The sequence below is a fragment of the Oncorhynchus keta genome, chromosome 23, assembly GCF_023373465.1.
Source record: "Oncorhynchus keta strain PuntledgeMale-10-30-2019 chromosome 23, Oket_V2, whole genome shotgun sequence".
Taxonomy (NCBI): Eukaryota; Metazoa; Chordata; class Actinopteri; order Salmoniformes; family Salmonidae; genus Oncorhynchus; species Oncorhynchus keta.
In genome coordinates this window covers 3931-30000 of record NC_068443.1, presented here as the reverse complement: position 1 = coordinate 30000, position 26070 = coordinate 3931, and the positions used below count along the sequence as shown (strand labels likewise).

The 26070-nt window shown below is 47.3% G+C and overlaps 1 protein-coding gene across 1 annotated transcript in view; it reads left to right on the top strand.

The window, feature by feature from the left end:
• The window catches only part of pigk (phosphatidylinositol glycan anchor biosynthesis, class K), a 35430-nt gene extending 10107 nt beyond the window's left edge, over positions 1-25323 (top strand). Inside the window, 5 exon segments of the mRNA XM_052477382.1 lie at positions 6354-6471; positions 9824-9934; positions 12549-12650; positions 12652-12669; positions 25192-25323. Of these exon segments, the coding sequence (XP_052333342.1) occupies positions 6354-6471; positions 9824-9934; positions 12549-12650; positions 12652-12669; positions 25192-25323 (481 nt within the window).
• Positions 25324-26070: the final 747 nt, after the last annotated feature.

Below are 26070 nucleotides of genomic sequence, written 5' to 3'. Positions count from 1 at the left end.
TTACAGTCTGACTAATGCCCTGATTACAGTCTGACTAATGCCCTGATTACAGTCTGACTAATGCCCTGATTACAGTCTGACTAATGCCCTGATTACAGTCTGACTAATGCCCTGATTACAGTCTGACTAATGCCCTGATTACAGTCTGACTAATGCCCTGATTACAGTCTGACTAATGCCCTGATTATACACATTCACTCATTACAGTCTGACTAATGCCCTGATTACAGTCTGACTAATGCCCTGATTACAGTCTGACTAATGCCCTGATTACAGTCTGACTAATGCCCTGATTACAGTCTGACTAATGCCCTGATTACAGTCTGACTAATGCCCTGATTACAGTCTGACTAATGCCCTGATTACAGTCTGACTAATGCCCTGATTATACACATTCACTCATTACAGTCTGACTAATGCCCTGATTACAATCTGACTAATGCCCTGATTACAGTCTGACTAATGCCCTGATTACAGTCTGACTAATGCCCTGATTACAGTCTGGATAATGCCCTGATTACACACATTCACATTACACAGCATCACCGTGACTTTGTCCCCTTCTGCCCGCGGTGCTTTCATTAGAGGTTTAACACACACCGCAGCCCACACGAAGACGCCACACACTTCAGGGATAAAGGACGGGGACAAGTAGTTCTCAATGTAAAAATGCTGCATTAGGACATGTCAACACCTCCATTAGGACATGTCGACACCTTCATTAGGACATGTCATCACCGTCATTAGGACATGTCGACACCTTCATTAGGACATGTCGACACCTTCATTAGGACATGTCGACACCTTCATTAGGACATGTCGACACCTTCATTAGGACATGTCGACACCTTCATTAGGACATGTCAACACCTCCATTAGGACATGTCGTCACCGTCATTAGGACATGTCGTCACCGTCATTAGGACATGTCGACACCTTCATTAGGACATGTCGACACCTTCATTAGGACATGTCGACACCTTCATTAGGACATGTCGACACCTGCATTAGGGCATGTCGACACCTGCATTAGGGCATGTCGACACCTGCATTAGGGCATGTCGACACCTTCATTAGGACATGTCGACACCTGCATTAGGGCATGTCGACACCCATTAGGCATGTCGACACCTGCATTAGGGCATGTCGACACCTGCATTAGGGCATGTCGACACCTTCATTAGGACATGTCGACACCTGCATTAGGCATGTCGACACCTTCATTAGGGCATGTCGACACCTTCATTAGGGCATGTCGACACCTGCATTAGGGCATGTCGACACCTGCATTAGGGCATGTCGACACCTGCATTAGGGCATGTCGACACCTGCATTAGGGCATGTCGACACCTGCATTAGGACATGTCGACACCTGCATTAGGGCATGTCGACACCTGCATTAGGCATGTCGACACCTGCATTAGGACATGTCGACACCTGCATTAGGACATGTCGACACCTGCATTAGGGCATGTCGACACCTGCATTAGGCATGTCGACACCTGCATTAGGGCATGTCGACACCTGCATTAGGGCATGTCGACACCTGCATTAGGGCATGTCGACACCTGCATTAGGGCATGTCGACACCTTCATTAGGGCATGTCGACACCTTCATTAGGGACATGTCGACACCTTCATTAGGACATGTCGACACCTGCATTAGGACATGTCGACACCTGCATTAGGACATGTCGACACCTTCATTAGGACATGTCGACACCTTCATTAGGACATGTCGACACCTGCATTAGGACATGTCGACACCTGCATTAGGACATGTCGACACCTGCATTAGGACATGTCGACACCTGCATTAGGACATGTCGACACCTTCATTAGGACATGTCGACACCTTCATTAGGACATGTCGACACCTTCATTAGGACATGTCGACACCTGCATTAGGGACATGTCGACACCTGCATTAGGGCATGTCGACACCTGCATTAGGGCATGTCGACACCTGCATTAGGACATGTCGACACCTGCATTAGGACATGTCGACACCTGCATTAGGGCATGTCGACACCTGCATTAGGGCATGTCGACACCTGCATTAGGACATGTCGACACCTGCATTAGGACATGTCGACACCTGCATTAGGACATGTCGACACCTGCATTAGGACATGTCGACACCTGCATTAGGACATGTCGACACCTGCATTAGGACATGTCGACACCTTCATTAGGCATGTCGACACCTGCATTAGGACATGTCGACACCTGCATTAGGGACATGTCGACACCTTCATTAGGACATGTCGACACCTGCATTAGGCATGTCGACACCTGCATTAGGACATGTCGACACCTTACTCGGCATTCCAGCGGTGTGTTTGATCTGCGGATAGCCACCTAAAATCCCTCTTATGCCTGACTGAAGTGAGTTTGGAAAAAAACTGAAAATATTCATCTTGGAAATAGTTTTCACAAACGTGAGTCTAAACTCAGAATCCAATAGGCTTCTCAAAAACAACAGGGTCAATGTGGTAGGATGTTGATTGGTGATTTTCTACATTTTCTTTAAGTTCCATCGTGTAGCCTGATTTCAGATGTGTCCATGTTAACGGGATTATTGGAAATCCTCCTTCTTGTAAACGTTTTAAACTATTATGACTTTTTCCACGTTTTGTTACGTTACATCCTTATTCTAAAATTGATTAAACATGTATCAATCTACCCCCATGATGACATCAATACCCATGATGAATCACCCCATGATGACATCACAATACCCCCATGATGACATCACAATACCCCATGATGACATCACAACCCCACGATGACATCACAATACCCCACGATGACATCACAATACCCCACGATGACATCACAATACCCCACGATGACATCACAATGATGACATCACAATACCCCACGATGACATCACAATACCCCACGATGACATCACAATGACATGACATCACAATACCCCACGATGACATCACAATACCCCCATGACATCACAATACCCCATAATGACATCACAATACCCCATAATGACAGAGAAAAAAGGTTTTTAGACATGTTTGCAAATATATTAAGAACAAATACCTTATTTACATAAGTATTCAGACCCTTTGCTGTGAGACTCAACAGTTTCCATTGATCATCCTTGAGATGTTTCTACAACTTGATTGGAGTCCAGCTGTGGTAAATTCAATTGTTTGGACATGATTTGGAAAGGCTCACACCTGTCTATGTAAGGTACCACAGTTGACAGGTGCATGTCAGAGCAAAAACCAAGTCGTGAGGCCGAAGGAATTGTCCGTAGACCTCCGAGACAGGATTGTGTCGAGGCACAGATCTGGGGAAGGGTACCAACAAATGTCTGCAACGTTTAAGGTCCCCAAGAACACAGTGGTCTCCATCATTCTTAAATGGAAGAAGTTTGGAACCACCAAGACTCTTCTTAGAGCTGGCCAAGCTGAGCAATCGGGGGAGAAGGGCCTTGGTCAGGGAGGTGACAAAGAACCCAATGGTCACTCTGACAGAGCTCCAGAGTTCCTCTGTGGAGGTGCGAGAACCTTCCAGAAGGACAACCATCACTGCAGCCCTCCACCAATCAGACCTTTATGGTAGAGTGGACAGACTGAAGCCACTCTTCAGTAAAAGGCACATGACAGCCCGCTTGGAGTTTGCCAAAAGGCACCTAAAGGACTCTCAGACCATGAGAAACAAGATTCTCTGGTCTAATGAAACCAAGATTGAACTCTTTGGCCTGAATGCCAAGCGTCACATCTGGAGGAATACTGGCACCATCCCTACGGTGAAGCATGGTGGTGGCAGTATCATGCTGTGGGGATATTTTTCAGTGGTAGGGACTGGGAGACTAGTCAGGATCGAGGGAAAGATGATTGGAGCAAAGTACAGAGAGATACTTGACGAAAACCTGCTCAGGACCTCAGACCTCAGAAGGTTCACCTTCCAACAGTGCGCACTAACCAAGGTAGCCAGGTGCCAGGTGTTTCCTCCGACACATTGGTGCGGCTGGCTTCCGGGTTGGAGGCGCGCTGTGTTAAGAAGCTGTGCGGCTTGGTTGGGTTGTGTATCGGAGGACGCATGGCTTTCAACCTTTGTCTCTCCCGAGCCCGTACGGGAGTTGTAGCGATGAGACAAGATAGTAACTACTAACAATTGGATAATACGAAATTGGGGAGAAAAGGAGTTTAAAAAAATGTATTAAAAAAAATAATAATAGCTGTGCAGAAACCCTCCCCATACAACCTGACAGAGCTTGAGAAGATCTGCAGAGAAGAATGGGAGAAACTCCCCAAATACAGGTGTGCCAAGCTTGTAGCGTCATCCCCAAGAAGACTCAAGGCTGTAATTACTAAAGGTGCTTGAACAAAATACTGAGTAAAGGGTCTGAATTACTTATGTTTTTTTTTTTTAGAATTATGCATTTGCAAATTTAAAAAAAAAACTGTTGTGTCATTATGGGGTATTGTGTGTAGATTTCATGAGGATACATACATTTTTTTTAGAATAACACAGAATCCAAACTGGCATGTATTTTGTCCCCCGACAACAAACGCGATCACGACATCCAGGTTAAAATATCAAAACAAACTCTGAACCAATTACATTCATTTGGGGACAGGTCGAGAAGCATTAAACATTTATGGCTAGCTAATTTGTCCTATTTAGTTAGCTTGCTGTTGATCGCTAATTTGTCCTGGGATATAAACATTGAGTTGTTATTTTTACCTGAAATGCACAAGGTCCTCTACTCCCGACAATTAATCCACACGTAAAACGGCCAACCGAATCGTTTCTAGTCATCTCTCCTCCTTCCAGGATTTTTCATCTTTGAACTTATATGGTGATTGGCTACTAAACTTTCATAGTATTACCACGACGACCGACAACGCAGTTAGTCTTTCAATCAGCCATGTGGGTATAACCAATTAGGAGATGGAACGTGGGTATCTGCTCCTATAAACCTATGAGGAGATGGAACGTGGGTATCTGCTCCTATAAACCTATGAGGAGATGGAATGTGGGTATCTGCTCCTATAAACCTATGAGGAGATGGAACGTGGGTATCTGCTCCTATAAACCCATGAGGAGATGGGAGAGGCAGAACTTGCTTCGCGATCTGCGTCACTGATAGAACTGACTTCTCCACCTCAGGTGACGCGAGTGGTATAGTCAGGGTGTAAGGCTTTTAATGTAACAAAATGAGGAAGTCAAAGGGTATGAATACTTTACAAATGCACTGTATTTATTTGGACAGTGAAGCTAAATACTAATTATGGATAATCATGAATGAATCTTGAAAAGTGTATGCTAACTAAGACATGCTAACCTCTCAGCATTACAATAACAGAAGAAGTTACGCTAACCTCTCACCATTACAATAACAGGGGAAGTTAGCATTTTATATCGTACCCCCAAGACATGCTAACCTCTCATTACAATAACAGTGGAGGTTAGCATTTTATATCATACCCCCAAAACATGCTAACCTCTCACCATTACAATAACAGTGGAAGTTAGCATTTTATATCGTATCCCCAAGAGATGCTAACCTCTCACCATTACAATAACAGGGGAAGTTAGCATTTTATATCGTATCCCCAAGACATGCTAACCTCTCACCATTACAATAACAGGGGAAGTTAGCATTTTATATCGTACCCCCAAGACATGCTAACCTCTCACCATTACAATAACAGGGGAAGTTAGCATTTTATATCGTACCCTCAAGACATGCTAACCTCTCACCATTACAATAACAGGGGAAGTTAGCATTTTATATCGTATCCCCAAGACATGCTAACCTCTCACCATTACAATAACAGGGGAAGTTAGCATTTTATATCGTATCCCCAAGACATGCTAACCTCTCACCATTACAATAGCAGGGGAAGTTAGCATTTTATATCGTATCCCCAAGACATGCTAACCTCTCACCATTACAATAACAGGGGAAGTTAGCATGTCTTGGGGGTTTGATATTTATGCCTCTGTAACATTCTTATTCATTATTCACGATTCCTTCAGGACTATCCGTAATCATGGTAGCATCCACATTAATGTAGTGGTCAGAAACATATTTTATTCTTATTTACAATAAAAGTGACTCAAATTATACAATATATTATTAACCATTTAATTTCTATTGGGCACAAAATAATCTGAAACACAACCAAAACACACAGCAAATGCATCCAACAAGTTTGTAGCGTCACAAGCTGGATGTCATCAGCGTCTGCTAGGAATTATGGGACCAAATACTAAGCTTTGTCGCATCATAAGACATTTCATTTTTGTTTATAGAGTATAGAGACAATTTATTTTTTAAATATATTATACGTGTCTGTGTCTGTCTGTGTTCTCAGGTACAATGAGCTGCTGTTCATCATTGATACGTGTCAGGGAGCCTCCATGTATGAGAGATTTTACTCTCCTAACCTCATGGCCCTGGCCTCCAGTCAAGTAGGAGAGGACTCCCTGTCGGTAAGTAACCAGAACACACACACCTGGCCTCCAGTCAAGAAGTAAGAAGTAAGATGGTGTTGATGTGGTTGTAGCTCTGTGTTGATCTCGAAGGTGTTGTTGATATGGTTGTGTAGCTCCATGTTGTCCTCTATGGTGTTGACATGGTAGTAGCTCCATGTTGTCCTCTATGGTGTTGACATGGTAGTAGCTCCATGTTGTCCTCTATGGTGTTGACATGGTAGTAGCTCCGTGGTGTTGACATGGTAGTAGCTCCATGTTGTCCTCTGGGTGGTGTGACATGGTAGTAGCTCCATGTTGTCCTCTATGGTGTTGTCGACATGGTAGTAGCTCCGTGTTGTCCTCTATCTAAGGTGACATGGTAGTAGCTCCATGTTGTCCTCTATGGTGTGTTGACATGGTAGTAGCTCCATGTTGTCCTCTATGGTGTTTGACATGGTAGTAGCTCCATGTTGTCCTCTATGGTGTTGTCGACATGGTAGTAGCTCCATGTTATCCTCTATGGTGTTGTGACATGGTAGTAGCTCCCATGTTATCCTCTATGGTGGTGTTATCCTCTATGGTGTGACATGGTAGTAGCTCCATGTTGTCCCTCTATGGTGTTGACACATAGTAGCTCCGTGTTGTCCTCTATGGTGTTGTTGACATGGTAGTAGCTCCTTGTTGTCCTGTGTTGTTGACATGGTAGTAGCTCCGTGTTGTGGTGTTGACATGGTAGTAGCTCCATGTTGTTGACATGGTAGTAGCTCCGTGTTGTCCTCTATGGTTGTTGACATGGTAGTAGCTCCGTGTTGTCCTCTATGTGTTGTTCGACATGGTAGTAGCTCCATGTTGTCCTCTATGGTGTTGACATGGTAGTAGCTCCATGTTGTCGACATGGTAGTAGCTCCGTGTTGTTGACATGGTAGTAGCTCCATGTTGTCCTCTAGTAGGTGTTGACATGGTAGTAGCTCCGTGTTGTCGACATGGTAGTATCTATGGTGTTGTTGACATGGTAGTAGCTCCATGTTGTCCTCTATGGTGTTGACATGGTAGTAGCTCCGTGTTGTCCTCTATGGTGTTGACATGGTAGTAGCTCCTTGTTGTCCTCTATGGTGTTGACATGGTAGTAGCTCCGTGTTGTCCTCTATGGTGTTGACATGGTAGTAGCTCCATGTTGTCCTCTATGGTGTTGACATGGTAGTAGCTCCGTGTTGTCCTCTATGGTGTTGACATGGTAGTAGCTCCATGTTGTCCTCTATGGTGTTGACATGGTAGTAGCTCCATGTTGTCCTCTATGGTGTTGACATGGTAGTAGCTCCATGTTGTCCTCTATGGTGTTGACATGGTAGTAGCTCCATGTTGTCCTCTATGGTGTTGACATGGTAGTAGCTCCGTGTTATCCTCTATGGTGTTGTCGACATGGTAGTACCTCCGTGTTGTCCTCTATGGTGGTGTTGACATGGTAGTAGCTCCGTGTTGTCCTCGATGGTGTTGTCGACATGGTAGTAGCTCCATGTTGTCCTCTATGGTGTTGTCGACATGGTAGTAGCTCCGTGTTGTCCTCGATGGTGTTGTCGACATGGTAGTAGCTCCGTGTTGTCCTCTATGGTGTTGTCGACATGGTAGTAGCTCCGTGTTGTCCTCTATGGTGTTGTTGACATGGTAGTAGCTCCGTGTTGTCCTCTGTGTTGTTGACATGATAGTAGCTCCGTGTTGTTGACATGGTAGTAGCTCCGTGTTGTTGACATTATAGTAGCTCCGTGTTGTCGACATGGTAGTAGCTCCGTGTTGTCGACATGGTAGTAGCTCCGTGTTGTCGGCATGGTAGTAGCATGGTAGTAGCCGTGTTGTTGACATGGTAGCTCCGTGTTGTCCTCCGTGTTGTCGACATGGTAGTAGCTCCTGTTGTCGACATGGTAGTAGCTCCGTGTTGTCCTCTGTGTTAGTAGTTGACATGATAGTAGCTCCTGTTGTTGACATGGTAGTAGCTCCGTGTTGTCGATGGTGACATGGTAGTAGCTCCGTGTTGTCGACATGGTAGTAGCTCCGTGTTGTCGACATGGTAGTAGCTCCGTCCGTGATGTCGACATGGTAGTAGCTCCGTGTTGTTGACATGGTAGTAGCTCCGTGTTGTCCGACATGGTAGTAGGTGTTGTCGACATGTTAGTAGCCCGTGTTGTCGACATGGTAGTAGCTCGTGTTGTCCTCGATGGTGTTGTCCATTGCTCGTGTTGTCATGGTAGTTGTCGACATGGTAGTAGCTCCGTGTTGTCCGTGTTGTCTATGGTGTCGACATGTTAGTAGCTCCGTGTTGTCGACATGGTAGTAGCTCCGTGTTGTCCTCTATGGTGTTGTCGACATGGTAGTAGCTCCGTGTTGTCCTCTATGGTGTTGACATGGTAGTAGCTCCGTGTTGTCCTCTATGGTGTTGTCGACATGATAGTAGCCTCGTGTTGTCGACATGGTAGTAGCTCCGTGTTGTCCTCTCGACATTGGTTGACATGGTAGTAGCTCCGTGTTGTCCTCTAAGATGTTGTTGACATGGTAGTAGCTCCGTGTTGTCCTCTAAGATGTTGTTGACATGGTAGTAGCTCCGTGTTGTTGACATGGTAGTAGCTCCGTGTTGTCCATGGTAGTAGCTCCGTGTTGTCGTCATGGTAGTAGCTCTCCGTGTTGTCGTCATGGTAGTAGCTCCGTGTGTGTCGACATGGTACATGTTAGTAGCTCCTGTGTTGTCGACATGTTAGTAGCCCGTGTTGTCGACATGGTAGTAGCTCCGTGTTGTCCTCTAAGGTGGCGTCGACATGGTAGTAGCTCCGTGTGTGTTGTCGACATGGTAGTAGCTCCGTGTTGTCCTCTAAGGTGTTGTCGACATGGTAGTAGCTCCGTGTTGTCCTCTGTAAAGTAAAGTGTGAAAACAATCCTCCCTCCATAAAACCACTGTGATTATCATGGAACGTTTGGACATCTTGAAGAACGATCTGGCCTTAATGGCCATGTACTCTGTTATAATCTCCACCCGGCACAGTCAGAAGAGGACTGGCCACCCCTCAGAGCCTGGTTCCTCTCTACCTGGCACAGCCAGAAGAGGACTGGCCACCCCTCATAGCCTGGTACCTCTGGTCTAACCAGTACACCCAGAAGAGGACTGGCCACCCCTCAGAGCCTGGTTCCTCTCTAGGTTTCTTCCTAGTTTTTGGCCTTTCTAGGGAGTTTTTCCTAGCCACCGTGCTTCTACACCTGCGCTGCTTGCTGTTTGGGGTTTTAGGCTGGGTTTCTGTATAATCTGCTGATGTAAAAAGGGCTTTCTCAATTACGTTAGATTTGATAAGAGTTCCTATGTATGAAACACCATGTATTGTTCTTCCAGCACCAGCCAGACCTGGCTATCGGGGTCCATCTAATGGACAGGTATACATTCTACCTGTTGGAGTTTCTGGAGGATATTCACCCTGCTAGCACCGCTAACATGAATGATCTGGTAAGTCTCTCGCATGCTCTCTACCTCCCTTAGGCCTCTACCTCCCTTAGGCCTCTACCTCCCTTAGGCCTCTACCTCCCTTAGGCCTCCACCTCTCTTAGGCCTCTACCTCTCTTAGGCCTCTACCTCTCTGGGACACTGTAAAGTCCATGGAGAATAAGAACACCTCCTCCCAGCTGCCCACTGCACTGAAGATAGGAAACACTGTCACCACTGATAAATCCACCATAATTGAGAATTTCAATAAGCATGTTTCTACGGCTGGCCATGCTTTCCACCTGGCTACCCCTACCCCGGTCAACAGCCCTGCGCTCCCCACAGCAACTCGCCCAAACCTTCCCCATTTCTCCTTCTCCCAAATCCAGACAGCTGATGTTCTGAAAGAGCTGCAAAATCTGGACCCCTACAAATCAGCCGGGCTAGACAATCTGGACCCTTTCTTTCTAAAATTATCTGCCGAAATTGTTGCCACCCCTATTACTAACCTGTTCAACCTCTCTTTCGTGTCGTCTGAGATTCCCAAAGATTGGAAAGCAGCTGCGGTCGTAATGGCTGCTCAGTGGGACGACCTGTCCTGATTTGTCATAGACACTTGCTAAAAAACTTTAATGAGCAAGCCTTCCTTCATGACCCGGCCTCTGTAAAATGGTATAGAATCAGCTTGATTCCCTCTGTCGAAGACACTTGGACCTTCTTTTTTTATATTTTCAGTGGTATTGTTAACAAACACGCCCACATTTAAAAAAAAAAGATAATTAAAAACAGGTTCAGCCCCTGGTTCGACTGTGATCTTGCAGAGTTACTCCACCTCAAGAACTGCATTTGGTGAAAGGCTCAGCCTCGTTCAGGCAAATGAGAAATAAGTCCACTCAGGCTATCCGGAAGGTCAAAGGTAGTTACTTTAAGGAGCAGTTCTCTCTCTGTGGGTCTCACCCCAAGAAGTTCTGGAAAACGGTTCATGACATGGAGAATAAACCCTCCTCCTCACAGCTTCTATAATATGTCTTTAATGTTGTTATTGACAAGGAGCACATGGCTGAGCCTTAATCATCACTTGGCTGTCAGGGGACTCATTCGACCTAGCCATGTCTCCTTGCCCGTCCAACATTTCCTCATCTCCTACCCCTCCTTCTAACGCATCTATCCCTTGCATACCGCCCCTGTTCCCGCCCTGCCAAGCAAAGTTTCGCCTCCCTGCAGGCGGCTCACTGGAATCCGAGGTGCTGGAGGAGCTCCTCAAGCTTTGACCCCAAAACAGATCTGAAGATGTTATAGACCCTTTTCATGTTGCATGTTCTCTATCACTGGGACGGGAGAATTAGTGCTTTGGCTCTGCTCTTTCCTCCTTTCATCTGAGAGCCTGATGGGAGAGACGGGGCGTTCACCCGGCTCCCGTCATAGTGCATTGTTTGAAATAGGTTCCATTTGCGACGCGCCCAGACCCATTACCACCCCTCCTCCTCTAGCACGTCTCCTCCCCGCCACTCCCGCTCCCTGTGGGCCCCACGTTCTCCTCCGTTCATCGTTTAGGGGTTTACGTTCTCAATGCCTCTCCTGCCTGTGGCCTCACGGGTCGCCCTCCCACCCCCACTGGGACCGTTCCCTCCCTCCCCGACGTCTCCACTGTCTCCTCCCGCTCCCTTAGATAGTTCCTTAGGGGATTCCACCCCCAGCCTCTGTCTCCGGTTCTATCCTCCCTCCACCCGGGGCCCCACTCATCCCAGCCTCTCTAGCCCCACTTCCTCCCCCGCCTCCTGCCTCTGTGTCCCCCGGGGCCTCACTGCCCCCTCCCTGCTCCTCTCTAGGGTTCTACCATCCCCTCCCGCCACCTGGGGCCCCACTGCCCCTCCTGCTCCCTGGGGCTCCCACTGCCTCCTCTGCTCCTCTAGGGCCCTGACTGTCCCCCTCCCGTCCCCTGGGTTCTACTGCCCTCCTGGTCCCCAGGGGGCCTCACCGCCCTCCTGCTCCCTTCCCTAGGGGGCTCCTTACTGCCCCCTCCTCCCCTAGGGTTCTACTGCCCCATCCTGGTGCCTAGGTGTCACTGCCCTCCTGCTCCCCCAGTAGGGTTCCTGCCTGTCCCCTCCTCCCCCTAGGCCCTACTGCCCCATCCTGCCCTCCCTATAGGGATCTACTGCCCCCTCCTGCCCCAGGGGCTCTACTACCCCTCCTGCTCCCTAGCGTCATCTACTACTCCCTCCACAACCCAAGCCACAATGGGGGCATTACCATCACAAACCCCTTTGCAATCCATTGTGTCTGTGCCAGACATTCCTGATGGATAACACCTCCCACTAATGCATATATTATTTCCACCAATCTTGTTGTTTTGCGAAGCTGCCCTGTCTCTTTGTTCTAGATTTCTTAGGTATTAACAATCAACAATGGCAGTCTCCCTGGGCCAGAAGGGTCAGGTTATGGGCGGGACGGGACCGTGAGCCTGAGGGGGAAGGGACCGTGTTTGGCGGGCGGATGGAGACCATGGCCTGAGGGGGAAGGGACCGTGTTTGGAGGGGGGAGGGACCGTGGTTTGAGGGGGAGGGGACTCAAGGCTGGAGAACCCTGCTTGCTAACCTCCTAGAGTTGGGCTTGATAAAGAGTTCTGTGTCTGTGCCAGTTTAAGGTCTGTCCTATGAGTCAGTGTGTGGTCCACTCCTGGGGCCACCGTACAAGACCTTTTCCGGCGACCGGAAACGCCCTCATCACAGAGAGGACTGCCCTTTGGCAGCGTCCGCAAAGTGAGAGATCACCATGGAAACCATCACCCCGACAGCTCGCTCCCAGGGCATTCCGGCGGTGGAGCGCAGGCGATTTCTGTTATTGTTGAGTCACTTCACACATCAAATGCTACAGGAAGACCGACTGTACCCCTTCTACAACCAAAGGTTGTGAAAAGAAGCTGCCAAGATCATTTTTAAAATTGACTGGACTGATTTGAAGGAGCCACAGTAATAGTCAGAGACACTTTTACAGTTTTTTCAATTGAAATTATTGTCAAAAATTATTGCAACGCCAATAGAATGTTATACTTCTTTATGAACCGGGTGGTTCTCGAGTACCTGACTCGCTAGAGTTGAGCCGACAGCGTATATATTCGGTATTCCTGTATAACACGCGGGTATTGACAATCGAGATTTATTTTTGTATACTTCATTATGTTGGTAACCAGTTTATAATAGCAAGAAGGCACTCTTTGTGGTCTGTAGGCGCGGTCAATATACTACGCTGGGCCGGGCCAGGCACTACAGCTGCGCCGTTGCTAAGAACAGCCCTTAGCTGCGGTATATTTAGCCAGGTATTGCACTGCTGGAGCTAGAAACTGTGCCAACCAGCCACCTGCTGGTAACCCACCCAAACAGGCTCTTTATAGCGTTGTGGTACTCAGACTCTCCGGGCCCTCTCACTGTCTGTGTCTGTGTGTGTGTGCGTAGTCTAACGTTGTGTGTTTGTCTTGTCTAACGTTGTGTGTCTTGTCTTGTCTGGTCGCCAGTGTGTTTGTCTTATCTAATGCTTGTGTGTTTGTCTTACCTAATGCTGTGCGTTTTGGCCGCATCTAATGTCGCGCGTTTCGTCGCATCTCCACGCCGTGTGTTTTGGCCGCATCTAATGCCAGTGTAAGTTTTGGTCGTATTTCAATGCTGTGTTTTGGCCGTATCTAACGTTGTGTGTTTTGGCCGTGTCTAATCGCCGTGTGTTTTGTCGGCCTGGTCGTTGTGTGCTTTGTCTTATCTAATGTTGTGTGTTTTGTCTCATCTCAATGTGTGTCTTGTTCGTATCTACCGCGTGTGTTTTGTCTTATCTAGTGTGTGTTTGTCGTCATCTTAATGCCGTGTGCCTTGTCTCATCTAATGTGTGTGTCTTGGTCGCATCTGGTCGCTGTGTGTTTTGTCTTATCTGCTGTGTGCTTGGTCTTATCTAATGTTGTGTGTTTTGTCTTGTCTAATGCTGTGTGTTTTGTCTTTGTCTAATGTGTGTTTTGGTCGCATTTCACAATGCCAGTGTGTTTTGTCTCAACTAATGCGTGTTTGGTCGTATCTAATGTTGTGTGTGTTTTGTCCCAACTCACGTTGTGTTTTGTTCATCCAACGTTGTGTGTTTTGTCTTATCTAACGTTGTGTGTTTTGTCTTATCTAACGTCGTGTGTTTTTGCCCATATCTAATGTTGCGTGTTCTGTCTTATCTAGCGCCGTGTGTTTTGTCCTATCTAGCGCTGTGTGTTTTGTCTTATCCAATGCCAGTGCTATTTGTCTCATCTAATGTTGTGTGCTTGTCTCATTCAATGTTGTGTGTTTTGTCTTAGCTAACGTGTGCTATTGTCTTATCGTAATGTGTGCTTTGTCTTGTCTAATGTGTGTTTTGTCGTATCTAATGTGTGTCTTGTCGTATCTAATGTGTGTGTGTTTTGGTCGCAGTCTAATGTTGTGTGCCTTGGTCTTATCTAGTGTCGCTGTGTTTTGGTCGTACCCACGTTGTGTGTGTTTGCCTTATCTAATGTGTGTCTTGTCTCATCTAATGTGTAGTTTTGTCAGATCAATGTGTGTCGGTCAGACGAATGTGTGTTTTGGTCGTATGCATAATGTTGTGTGCCTTGTCTTATCAGACCAGGTAGGTGAGCTGAAGACAGAGCAGCCAGTCATATGTGGACCGGCTACCAGTGGCCGAGATTATGACTCCAGGTGAGACACTGCGGGATCTCTGCCCACTCGCCACGCATCACCCACTGCCCAATCGTGAGGTGGCAGTGGTATATCAGACCAGCCATTAGGCTCCATAAATAGCCTCTCTTTCCCTTGTGCATTCTGGACGTTCCTTCCTAGGAAGTGTGACACCGCCCCACTCATTGTCCCATAGTTACAAACAAACAAGGCCTCCAGTCAGCGGCAGGCTTGTGGGCGAAAACATCTGCTGTTGACGCAGAGGCTGAAGCGAGAATGGGCTCAGGCTGTACAGGCTGGCCAAACAGGAGAACAACGGCGCAGCACAGCCGCGGTGTGCAGAACAGCTTCTCCGGGTCAGCACTTCTGATCCTCGTCATGGATAAGGGAAAAGACAGCAGTACGACTACACCGGGTTCCACTCCAGTCATAACGAGAAGACTCCGGCTCCAGTGAGGCACCGCCATCACCAACCCTGGACAATTCAGGAGTGGAAAAACATGGCCTGGTTCAGTGAAATCCTCGGTTCCTGCCGGGTCATGCTGATGGCAGAGTCAGGATCACGGCATCAGGAGGATGACTCTATGTCCTCGTTCTGCCTGGGGTCAACAGGCACAGGCTGGTGGGGTGCACGTGGGAATGCCTTCCTGGCACATCGCTAGGTCCCTCGATACCAATCCTCGAACAAGATTTCCATGCCACAAAGAATCCAGGAATATTTCTAGAGGCAAAGGGGAAGGGTCCCACCTCGCACTGTAAACACACGCTGCTTCAACTTGTGCTGCACAAGTGAGCTCCTCCAATAGGGATATGGTAACTACTTATTGACAGTCGCTACAATTAGGGAAGTATGTTTGTTTTTTTCACCTGTTTTCTATATTGTACGACATCTACATGTTGATGTATTTCTGTACCGAGGCGCCTCTGTACTGCACGTTCGCGGCCCTGTAGAAAACCGAAGCAGAGGGACTGGACACTCTCCAGACGGTTTCATCCTGGGTTGTGGACTCTCATCCTCCTGGCCTCAAGACGTACGGCGCCAAGCACCTTAAGCACATCTTCTAACCCCGACCTTTGAAGCTCGACCTCTGACCCATTTCATGCTCCTTGTGCGGTTTGGCACCCAGTTCCCTGGCTTCCTAGATTTGAAAGCAGTACCTGGCAGCAGGACTCATGGCGAATAATCTTAAAGCCGCAGGCTTTCATCCATCCGATCATTTTAAACGCATAAACGTGCGTAACTGCGCGAACACTTCCGTGATAAAGGACAGACAATTGGGACGCGGCGTTGGCGAGGTACCCAATCTTCTGGGATCAGCCAGAAGACATGCTATGACGTGACACAGGGAATGAATGACGCACTCTTTTAGCGGTAATCGCCTTTCTAGTCATTCTATTTCTATGGTTATCAACATCATCGAACGGGGCTTGGTCTGTGGTGTGGTACATCCATTTTGTTACTGCTTGAAGAGCAGATGGTTTGTGGCTTAAATCTCTGGAACTGTGTTGGAGAGAATGCGGTTACAACACTGACCTGCACAAAGACACATTGCCGTGCCTTTCTGGATACATGCAGAACAGTACTCTGACTGACTGACTGCCGGTGTTAGTCATCCTGGACATAAACAGTACCTGATCACTGCCGGTGTTAATTATCCTGGATAACAGTACCTGATTGCCGATTACTGCCGGTGTTAATTATCCTGACATTAACAGTACTTCCGATTACTGCTGGTGCCAATTCTCCTGGAGCATGAACAGTACTGATCGCCGATTACTGCTGGTGTTTGTTATCCTGGACATAACAGCATTTCGGATGTTATCCTGGACATAAACAGCACTCTGATCACTGATTACCCGACATGTCAGTGATTACGATTACGCTGGCGCTGGATTGCATGAACAGTACCTGATTACTGACTACTGCCGGTGTTAATTATCCTGGACATAAACAGCGCTCTGATTGCTGATTACTGCCGGGTGCCAATTATCCTGGACATGAACAGTACTCTCGACTACTGCTGGGGTGCCAATTATCCTGGACATAAACAGTGCTTCTGATCAATGAGTCATCTGCCGGTGTTAATTATCCTGGACATGAACGGAGTACTTCTGATTACTGCTGGCGTTAATTATCCTGACATAAACAGTACTCTGATCACGCCGGTGCCAATATCCTGGACATAGCTGCCGGTGTTAATTATCCTGGACATAAACAGCATTCTCTGATTACTGATTATCGCTGGTGTTAACCATCCTGGACATAGATCAGTACTTCTGATTACTGCTGGTGCTGATCATCCTGGACATAAAACAGTACTTTGATCACGTGACATGCCGCTGGTAACTATCCTGGACATAAACAGTGAATGACTACTGATTACCGCCGGTGTTGGATTATCCTGGACATGAACAGTACTCTGATTACGCCGCTGGCGTTGATTGATCCTGAGACAACAGTACCTCTGATCACCGATTACCGCTGGTGTTAATTGTCCTGACATAAACAGTACTCTGATTACCGATTACTGCCGTGTGCATTATCCTGGACAGCATGAACAGTACTCTGATTACTGATTGCCGCTGGTGTTAATTATCCTGGACAAACAGTACCGATTGCTGGTTATTCTGGACATCATACTCCGATTACTGCTGGCGTTAATATCCTGGGACATAACATAATTTCCTGATTGCCGATACGCTGGTGTTAATATCCTGGACATAAACAGTACTCCGATTACTGATTACTGCTGGTGTTATCTCGACATGAACAGCATTTCCGATGACCGCCGGTGTTACTATCCTGACATAAACAGTACTTCTGACTACTGATTACTGCTGGTGTTTATTCTGTATTTACTGTATGGAATCGAATAGTTTTGTATTAAAACACAACCGAAGATTGCAGTGATGGGAGCTGTTTAATACCGAAGACACAATCCCATGCCTTGTTGTAGCTATTATTTTTACATTTTACGTTGCATACTAGAATTTAAAGAGGAAGAATGAGATGAAATTGAGGATAAATGAAGGGTTGTCAAATACGGGAAAGCAAATGGCTCTTTTCAGATCGCCCTTCTGTAGCTCAGTTGGTAGAGTTACTTTATGCCAGGAGTAAGTGTTCGACATCATACGGCAGAATGCCGATGCCGCCTGCCAAAAGTATTATATTATTATTATTATTGGTTATTAGCAGACGGATGTGTTCTTTTGAGATGGTTGACGTCTTTATTTCTGATGCCGCTATGAAATGTGTAGCTCTTTGCCCCTTATTTTTGTAAATATAGCAGAGTTGCCTCATATCTATAATTGAAGCTGATGGGAATGAAAGGTACTGAATTGAAGCCGATGCCGAGGGGTTATCATCATTTATTTACACGTTGTCGCTTTTGGCTCTGCTGCCATCAGACCGTAGGGATTAGCGGTTTCTCAGCTCATAGGGCTCGGTTCAGTGCAAAGCACTATTTAATAGTTCACTCGGTCTAAAAGTAGCGCATTCATATAGGTGAACAGGGCATAGCCTGGTTCAGCCGCGCACCGGCGCGGAATAGGGTTGGCCGGTTCAGGCAGCGCACCATGGGGAATATTCTGGTTCAAAGTAAAGTGCACTTGGTTAAGTGCCATCAAATTCGCGCATGTCTAATACAACAGCGTAGATCGTCGAAACTACAGGCTCCCGAACGAAAGTTCAAGAACAAGAAAAGATTTAATAAGTAGACTAAAAATAAAAGTAATAATAAACAGTACAATAATAAGAATAACGGTAGCCAAGATAGTTACGGCACAGTCACGTGGAGAGTTATATGCCAGGGGTAGCTGCACAGAAAGTCAATGCGGAGGCAGAGCGCTATGTACCGGGTACAGTCAATGTGAGGCATAGGGTATTACTGCACAGAGTCACGTGAGTTGAGATGCAGTGACAGCGTACAGTATCACGTGAGGCTAGTGGCTGTGAGTCAATACAGAAGATGCGTGGGTAGTTGAGGTACAGAGTCACGTGAGGCTAGGCACAGAAGTCAATGTGATATATTGGGCACACGTGGAGGTTATATACAGGTCAATGCGGAGGGCTACAGGGTGTACAGAGTTTCACGTGGATATACAGGTATTACGGTACAGAGTCAATGTGGAGGTGTTATATACAGGGTATTACGGCAGGTCACGTGAGTTGGCATACAGGGGTATTACGGCAGAGTCAGGTGGAGGAAGAAGACAGAAGATAAGGTATCACGTGAGGGGTATATTAGGGTGTTACGGCACAGAGTCAATGTGAGTAAAGCATACAGGTACATGGCAATAGAGTCACGTGGAAGGCTATGTTGGTAGCCATTGTATTGCAGTCACGTGAGGCTGTGGTGGCCGGCACAGTAGTCACGAGAGTGATATTGGGCATTACGGTACAGAGTCAATGTGGAGGTTAGATAAAATCAATGTGAGGCTATATAATAGGTAGTTGAGCGGCACAGAAAGTCACGTGATGTTATATATTGTGGGTATTACGGGTAGAGTCAATGCGGAGGTTATACAGGGGAATCCAAGACACGTGGATATTGAGAAGGTTGGCTGACGGTACAGAGTCATGGAGCGTTGGCATACAGCAGCCACAGTACGTGAGCTATACAGGCGTTACTTACAGAGTCAATGCGGAGGCTATATACAGGGTATTACGGTACAGAATGTGAGAACAGAGTCAATGTGAGTTATATACAGGTTGATTGTACAGAATGCATTGTGGGTACCGGGTACAGAGTCAATGTGCACACGGCAGAGTCAATGTGTTGGCATTTGGTACAGAGTCAATGTGAGGCTACATAGGTATTGAGCCGGCACAGGTCACGGGGAAGGGAAGCCATACAGGCAGGCTGATGGCAGGAGTCACGTGAGGCAGCACAGGCAGCCACGGGCAGAGTCACGTGGAGGTTATATATTGTGGGTAATACGGCAATAGTCAATGCGGAGGCTATATGCCAGGGCAATACGGTACAGAGTCAATGCGGAGTGTTATATACAGGGTATTACGCAGCTGTCACGTGGAGGCTAGCATATTGCGGGGTTACGGTACAGTATCACGTGAGGGGCTATGATACAGGCACGCTTCTGGGCAGCTGCGTCGTGAGGCTTATACAGGGTAATCAGTGCCGAAATATGTGAGGTTATATACAGGGTTACGGCATGAGAAGTCACGTGAGGCTGGAGTACGGCAGAGTCGGGTGGAGTACAGGCATACAGGGCATATTGAGCGGGCAGCGGGAGAGTCAGGAGTGCTGAGGAGGCTGAGGTGCATTTGGGTACAGAGTCGACGTGGAGGCGCATACAGGCATGCACAGATCACGTGAGGCTGCATACAGGCATGACGGGAGGCATATTAGGGCGTTACGGTGACAGTATTACCGTGAGGCCATACAGAGTCAATGTGGAGGCTGGGGCGCAGGGTGCACGCACAAAGTCAATGTGACAGGGGTGAGGCACAGGTCGAGGTTATATGGTGATGGTACAGGTCAATGTGGAGGCTGGTGTGATGGTACAGAGTCACGGTGCTATACAGGTGTACGTGCTGGGTGGCCAGGGTCGTGGCCACGTGAGCTGGCACAGGCCGATTTCGGCACAGAGTCAATGCAGAGGCTGGCAGCACATAAGTGCCTGTGCAGAGGTGCCATATACAGGCAGCCATGCAGCCAGAGTTGAGAGGTTATATATTAGGTACATGCAGTACAGAGTCAATGTGGAGAGCCATACAGGGGGTACAGCTGGCATACAGGGGTACGTGAGGTTATATATTGCGGGGCAATGTTGTACGTGGAGGTTAGGGGTAATGGGTAGAGTTTACGTATATTAAAAATAGTACAGAAAGTCAATGTGGAGGCTATACAGGGGTACTGTACAGAGTCAATGTAGAAGAGTACGGGTACATCACGTGGAGGCTATATACAGGGTAAAAATGGGCAGAATATGTGAGGTTATCAATGCGAAGGCCCACAGGCGCCTGCCCCACAGGGCTCTGGCAGTCCCAGTGCCTCTCAGCCTCCACAGGCTCTGGTTGTCCCAGTGCTCCCTGGGCCATTGCGGGTTAAACTCAGCTCCCAGCCCCACAGGGCTCTGAACCTAAAGTGCCCTGCCCACAGGGCCTGGTTAAATCTAGTGCTCCCTACCACAGGGCCGTTCCCTAGCCTTCACAGGCTCTGGCACCTAGTGTCTCTCACTTCACAGTGCCCTGTTCTCACAGGCCTGGGCCAAACCTATGCTCCCTGCCCTCACAGGGCCTGGTTACCCCAAGTGCTCCTCAGCCTCTTCATTGTGGTTTCCGGGTTGTCCTTAGCGCTCCCGCCTCCACAGGGCTCCGGTTAAACCTAGTGCCTCAGCCTTCACGTGGGCCTGGTTAACCTAGTGAAAGCCCCTGATGATGTTGAGTACTGTCCAGTAACGAACAGCAGAATACTCAGTCAAGGAATAGTAACTAACACTAGTCAACAAGACAGCATCCATCAGCAAATTAGCCGTCAGCACAGTAACGAATACACCATTAGTCAACAAGACAGTAACGTAACAGCACAATACTAGCCAACAAGACAGTAACTAACAGGAGAATACTAGTCAACAGCACAGTGACGAACAGCAGAATTGCTAGCCACCGTTAATAAGGTCTAATAAAGGCCGGGTCAGGCACAGTAATCTAACAGGAGAATCACTAGTCAGCACAGTGGTCTAACAGCAAATCACTAACAAGATCAGTAATCTAACAGCAACACTAGTCAACAAGACCAGTAATCAGTTGTCATCACTAGTTAACAGTTATCAGTAACTTAACAGCAGAAATCACTAGTCAATACACCGCACTACACAACAAGACAGTATCTAACAGCAGAATACTTAGTCAACAAGAACAGTATCTAACAAGCAGAATACTCAGTCAACAACCAGTAATGAACAGCACAACACTATCAGCAATAACACTAGCCAAACAGTTAATTACCTACAGAATACTCAGTCAACAAGACAGTACTCTAGCACAATACTAAAGTCAACAAGACAGTAACAAGCAGAATACTGTCAACAGCAATAGCAACTAACAGCACAATACTGTTAACAGCACAGTAATTCCTACCGGCAGAATACAAGCCAACAGTGGGTGCAATACTGCTGGCACGGTCAGCAATGAATACTTTATTGTCAGATCAGGTTTTACGGCAATGCGCCACAAGAATAGCGGTTCAACAGCAGAATACTCGTCAACAAGACAGTATCTAACAGCACACAATAGTCGTCACTCCAGCCACCTCTGCAAAAATGACTATTTTATTAAGTCAGCCAGCTGTGCTGTGTGAGAAAGAAATGGCCTATTCTGTCAGATCCCGGGACAGTTGTGTCAGTAGATCCCAAATTACACAACCAGGCACCTGGGTTACATGAAACTGATAAACAGATCAAAACGTTTATCTTAGAATGCTGATACCGTTATTTCTCTCATACAGGTGTTGTCAGCAAAGCTTCCCAGGAGCGAATGTACTAGTGGGGTGGCAGAGATGAATGATGTCTGTTTGACATTTAGAAAGAGATTTCCACATGCTATATTCAGCATGGGATGCTATTATGACTAGATTGTCATTCAGCATGATAATATGACTAGATTATCATCACTAGCATGGGAGACTAGATTATCATCAACTAGCATGGATGCTGGTTATGACTAGATTATCAACTAGCATGGGCCAAGCAATTTGGGATTATCATCGGGTCCAAAGGCTGGGCCGTTGCACTCAGCCACAACACCAGCATGGGATGCTAATATGACCAGTTTACTCAGCATGGGATGCCATGACTAGGACATCAACTAGCATGGGATGCCAATATGACTAGATGATCACAACTCAGCATGGGATTAACAGACTAGATGATCAGCATGGATGCCAATATTTAGAGTCACAGCATGGGTTGCATGACTAGGCTTGATCATCAACTAGCATGGGATGCTGGTTATGACTAGGACGATCATCAACCAGCATGGGATACTAATATGACTAGATGATCAATGTTCAACATGGGATGCTAATATGACTAGATTATCAACAACTAGCAGTTAATATGACTAGGATTACCACAACTAGCATGGGCCAGCACAGACTAGATTATCAATCGAACTAGCATGGGAGTTAATATGACTAGGGATTACTGCAGACTAGGATTATCATCGGTTCAGCATGGGATGCCAATATGATTTGATTATCATCAATTCAGCATGGGATACAATATGCACTAGATGATCAACAATCGCCAGCATGGGGATGCTAATAGACATTAACAGACTAGGACATCAACAATAAAGGGGATGCCATTACTAGATTATCATCCAAAGTTACGGGGATGCCAATATGACTAAACAGCATGGGATGCACAGACTAGATTATCACAGCATGGGCTGTTAATATGACTAGGATTATCAATCTGCATGGATGCTAATATGACGATTATCATCAACTAGCACGTTATGCTAATATGAATTCAGCAGATGCCAATATGACTAGACATCACCAGCATGGGATGCTAATATGACTAGGATTATATCATCAACTAGCATGGAGATTGATTATTCAGATGATCAATACCAGCATGGGGATGCCAATATTATCAACCAGCATGGGATGCTAATATGACTAGAGTTACGGGATGCCAATATGACCAGGCCTATCAACTAGCATGGGCCGCCAATATGACTAGATTATCAATACAGCATGGGATGCTAATATGACTAGGACACACTAAAGCATGGGCCGTTAATATGACCAGGATTATCAACTAGCCGGGATGCCAATATGACTAGATTAACACCAAGCATGATGCCAATATAACTAGGATTATCAACTAGCATAGATTATCATCAACTAGCATGGGTTGCTAATATGACCATCATCGGGTCTGTAAGCATGGGCCGTTAATATGACCAGATTATCACTCAATTCAGCATGATTGCCAATATGACCAGATTATCAACAACTAGCATGGGTTACACAGACTAAATATCACAACTAGCACGTTGGCGTTGGTCATTGACTAAGATTGGCGTACTTTGTTTAATGACAAATAAAGCTGAAAACTGTTAGTTGTGAAGAGAATTCGCCGGTGCCATTAGGGGGAAGCGGAGTCTTCTTGCCTCCCGCTCGCATAGTTCAGGTTACTTGAAGGCGGTAAAGCCAGCTCAGGTTTCAAATCATTTGAGTACATGCTCCACGCGTACGTCCAGCTGGGTGCACAGTGGTGTGATTCGCTCTGAATCTCTGCCTGGCCGCCAGCTATCCACTGAATGCGCTGCCAACGATCACTATTGCCACGGCCTGTCGTCGTCTTTAACACATTTACTCGCGCTTGGATTTCACGAGAAGTATCGCCAGCCGTTGGTTTAGACCAGGACAATTCTCTCTGGGAACCTGAGGTGCTGAGGCACAACAGCCACTTACATTCAGACGCAATATTTACGGTTGAATGAATGGTTTGTTTTGACAACGCCGCCATTCAACACACCGCGAGTCCAGGCCTCTACCGGAGACCGCCGTTTTCACTGGCGATGTGACGCCGATCTTCTGACTTCAGCTGACCCTATTGGTATCAGCCTGACTGAAAGCCTCTATTGGTTAAGCGGCCTAGGCTCAAGATTGCCGGTCAGATGATCAGAGATGCGACAACAGCACCAATACCTTCCGTGGGAGCCTCCCGCAACAGCCCAGTAAACAATCCTTAACAAAGACTCCGTTATCACAAGCTCAAACCAGACGAGCGCAGCAGCTCACCCGACAGATTCTCCGAACTATTCGAGATCCAGCTGCAGCAGCAGCTCACTTCCGACAGATTCTCTCTGCCGAACTAGAGTCTGTTCAGCGCTGTGGCAAGCAGCTCGCCCCGACAGACTCCGCTCGAACATCTGTAGCGTCGCGGCAGCAGCTCACCCGGACAGATTTCTCCGCTCGAACCATTCATCTGTGTGGCGCTCTCCGCCGGGACCAGACTCTATCTGCCTGCTGTGGCAGCAGCTCACCTCGACCAGATTTGCTAAAGCCACTTCCGACAGGATTTCTGCTCAAACTAGACTTCATTCACCATGTAAAAGATTTATCTGATGACTTTCCGTTTCAAATCCGTATTCATTCAGGCTCACCTGACAGACTGCCGAACCAGTTCCCCATTCAATGCTGTGGCAGCAGCTCCTTCCCGACAGACTTCTCGCTCGAACCAGAGTTCATTCGTATGTTGCAAGGTCACTCTGACAGACTCCTTCTGCTCAAACTAGAGTTCCGCAGCAGCTCTTCATTTCGACAGATTCTCCTGCTCGAACGTCTGTATATTGCAGAAAGGCCTGACAGATTCTTCAAGCCGAACTAGAGTTCATCTGTTGCAGCAGCAGTCACTGCCGAACCAGAGTTCAGTTCAGTGGCTGTGGCAGTACTCACCGATTGCAGATTTCTTCAGCTCAACTAGACTTCCATCTCGTCTGCTGCGGCAGCAGCTCACTCCCCGACAGATTTTCCGTCAGTCCGGCACTTCATTCACCTGCGCTGCAGCAGCTCACCTGACAGATTCTCTGCTCGAACTGGTATCTGTCTGTATGCTGTGGTGCAGCTCATCCTGACAGATTCTCCCGCCGAACTGTTCCATTCAGCGCTGTGGCAGCAGCCGACAGACTCTGCCGAACCACCCCGCTGGCAGATTCTCCGCTCAAACCAGTCTGCTGCCGGGCAGCAGCTCACCTGACAGATTCTGCTCGGTCCAGCCTTCCAGCCCGTCTGTTGTGGCAGCAGCTTCCCCTGACAGATTCCCGAACCAGTCTATTCAGCTGTAGCAGCAGCTCACTTCCGACAGACTTCTCTGCTCGACTCTTGTTCGTAGCTGCAGCAGCAGCTGCTCGAACTGTGACCCCCCAGCCTGTAGGCAGCGCAAGATGCAGCAACACCTAAAACGAATGCAAACAGAACACTCCAGTAAATTGAGGAGTGCCTGATGAAAGTACTCTTAAAATTAACCTCTATAATAGCTTTTATTTCATTGACGCGGGCAGGGTTACCAAGCCAAACCCGAAGGCCAATTGTGCATTCTGTCTCCAATGTCGTTGGAATACAGCCCGATTCAAACCAGGGCAGACGCCGAAAGACCGAGATGGGGTGCCTTACCCTGCACCACCGCTTCGCGTTAGCCTACTTTTCTTTCTGCTGGCATCAGCTGTTCCGTCTGTTCGTTGTTGTTCAATTGTTGTTCGTTCGTCTGTCTCGACCCAGCCTGCTCGCGTACCAGCTTCAGCTGTCGCCTTCCTCCTCTGCTTCAGCTGGAATGCGTTCACGTTCGTTTCACCAGCCTGTCTGTTCGCCATTAAAATTAAACAGTTCGTTCGTCTCTTCGTTCGCATCGCTCGTTTGTCTTTTCATTCAGCCGGGTCTGCTCGCCTGTCTGTCTGCCTGCTTGTTCCTGCCTGCCCAACAAAATGTCGTTCGCCGTTCAAAATTA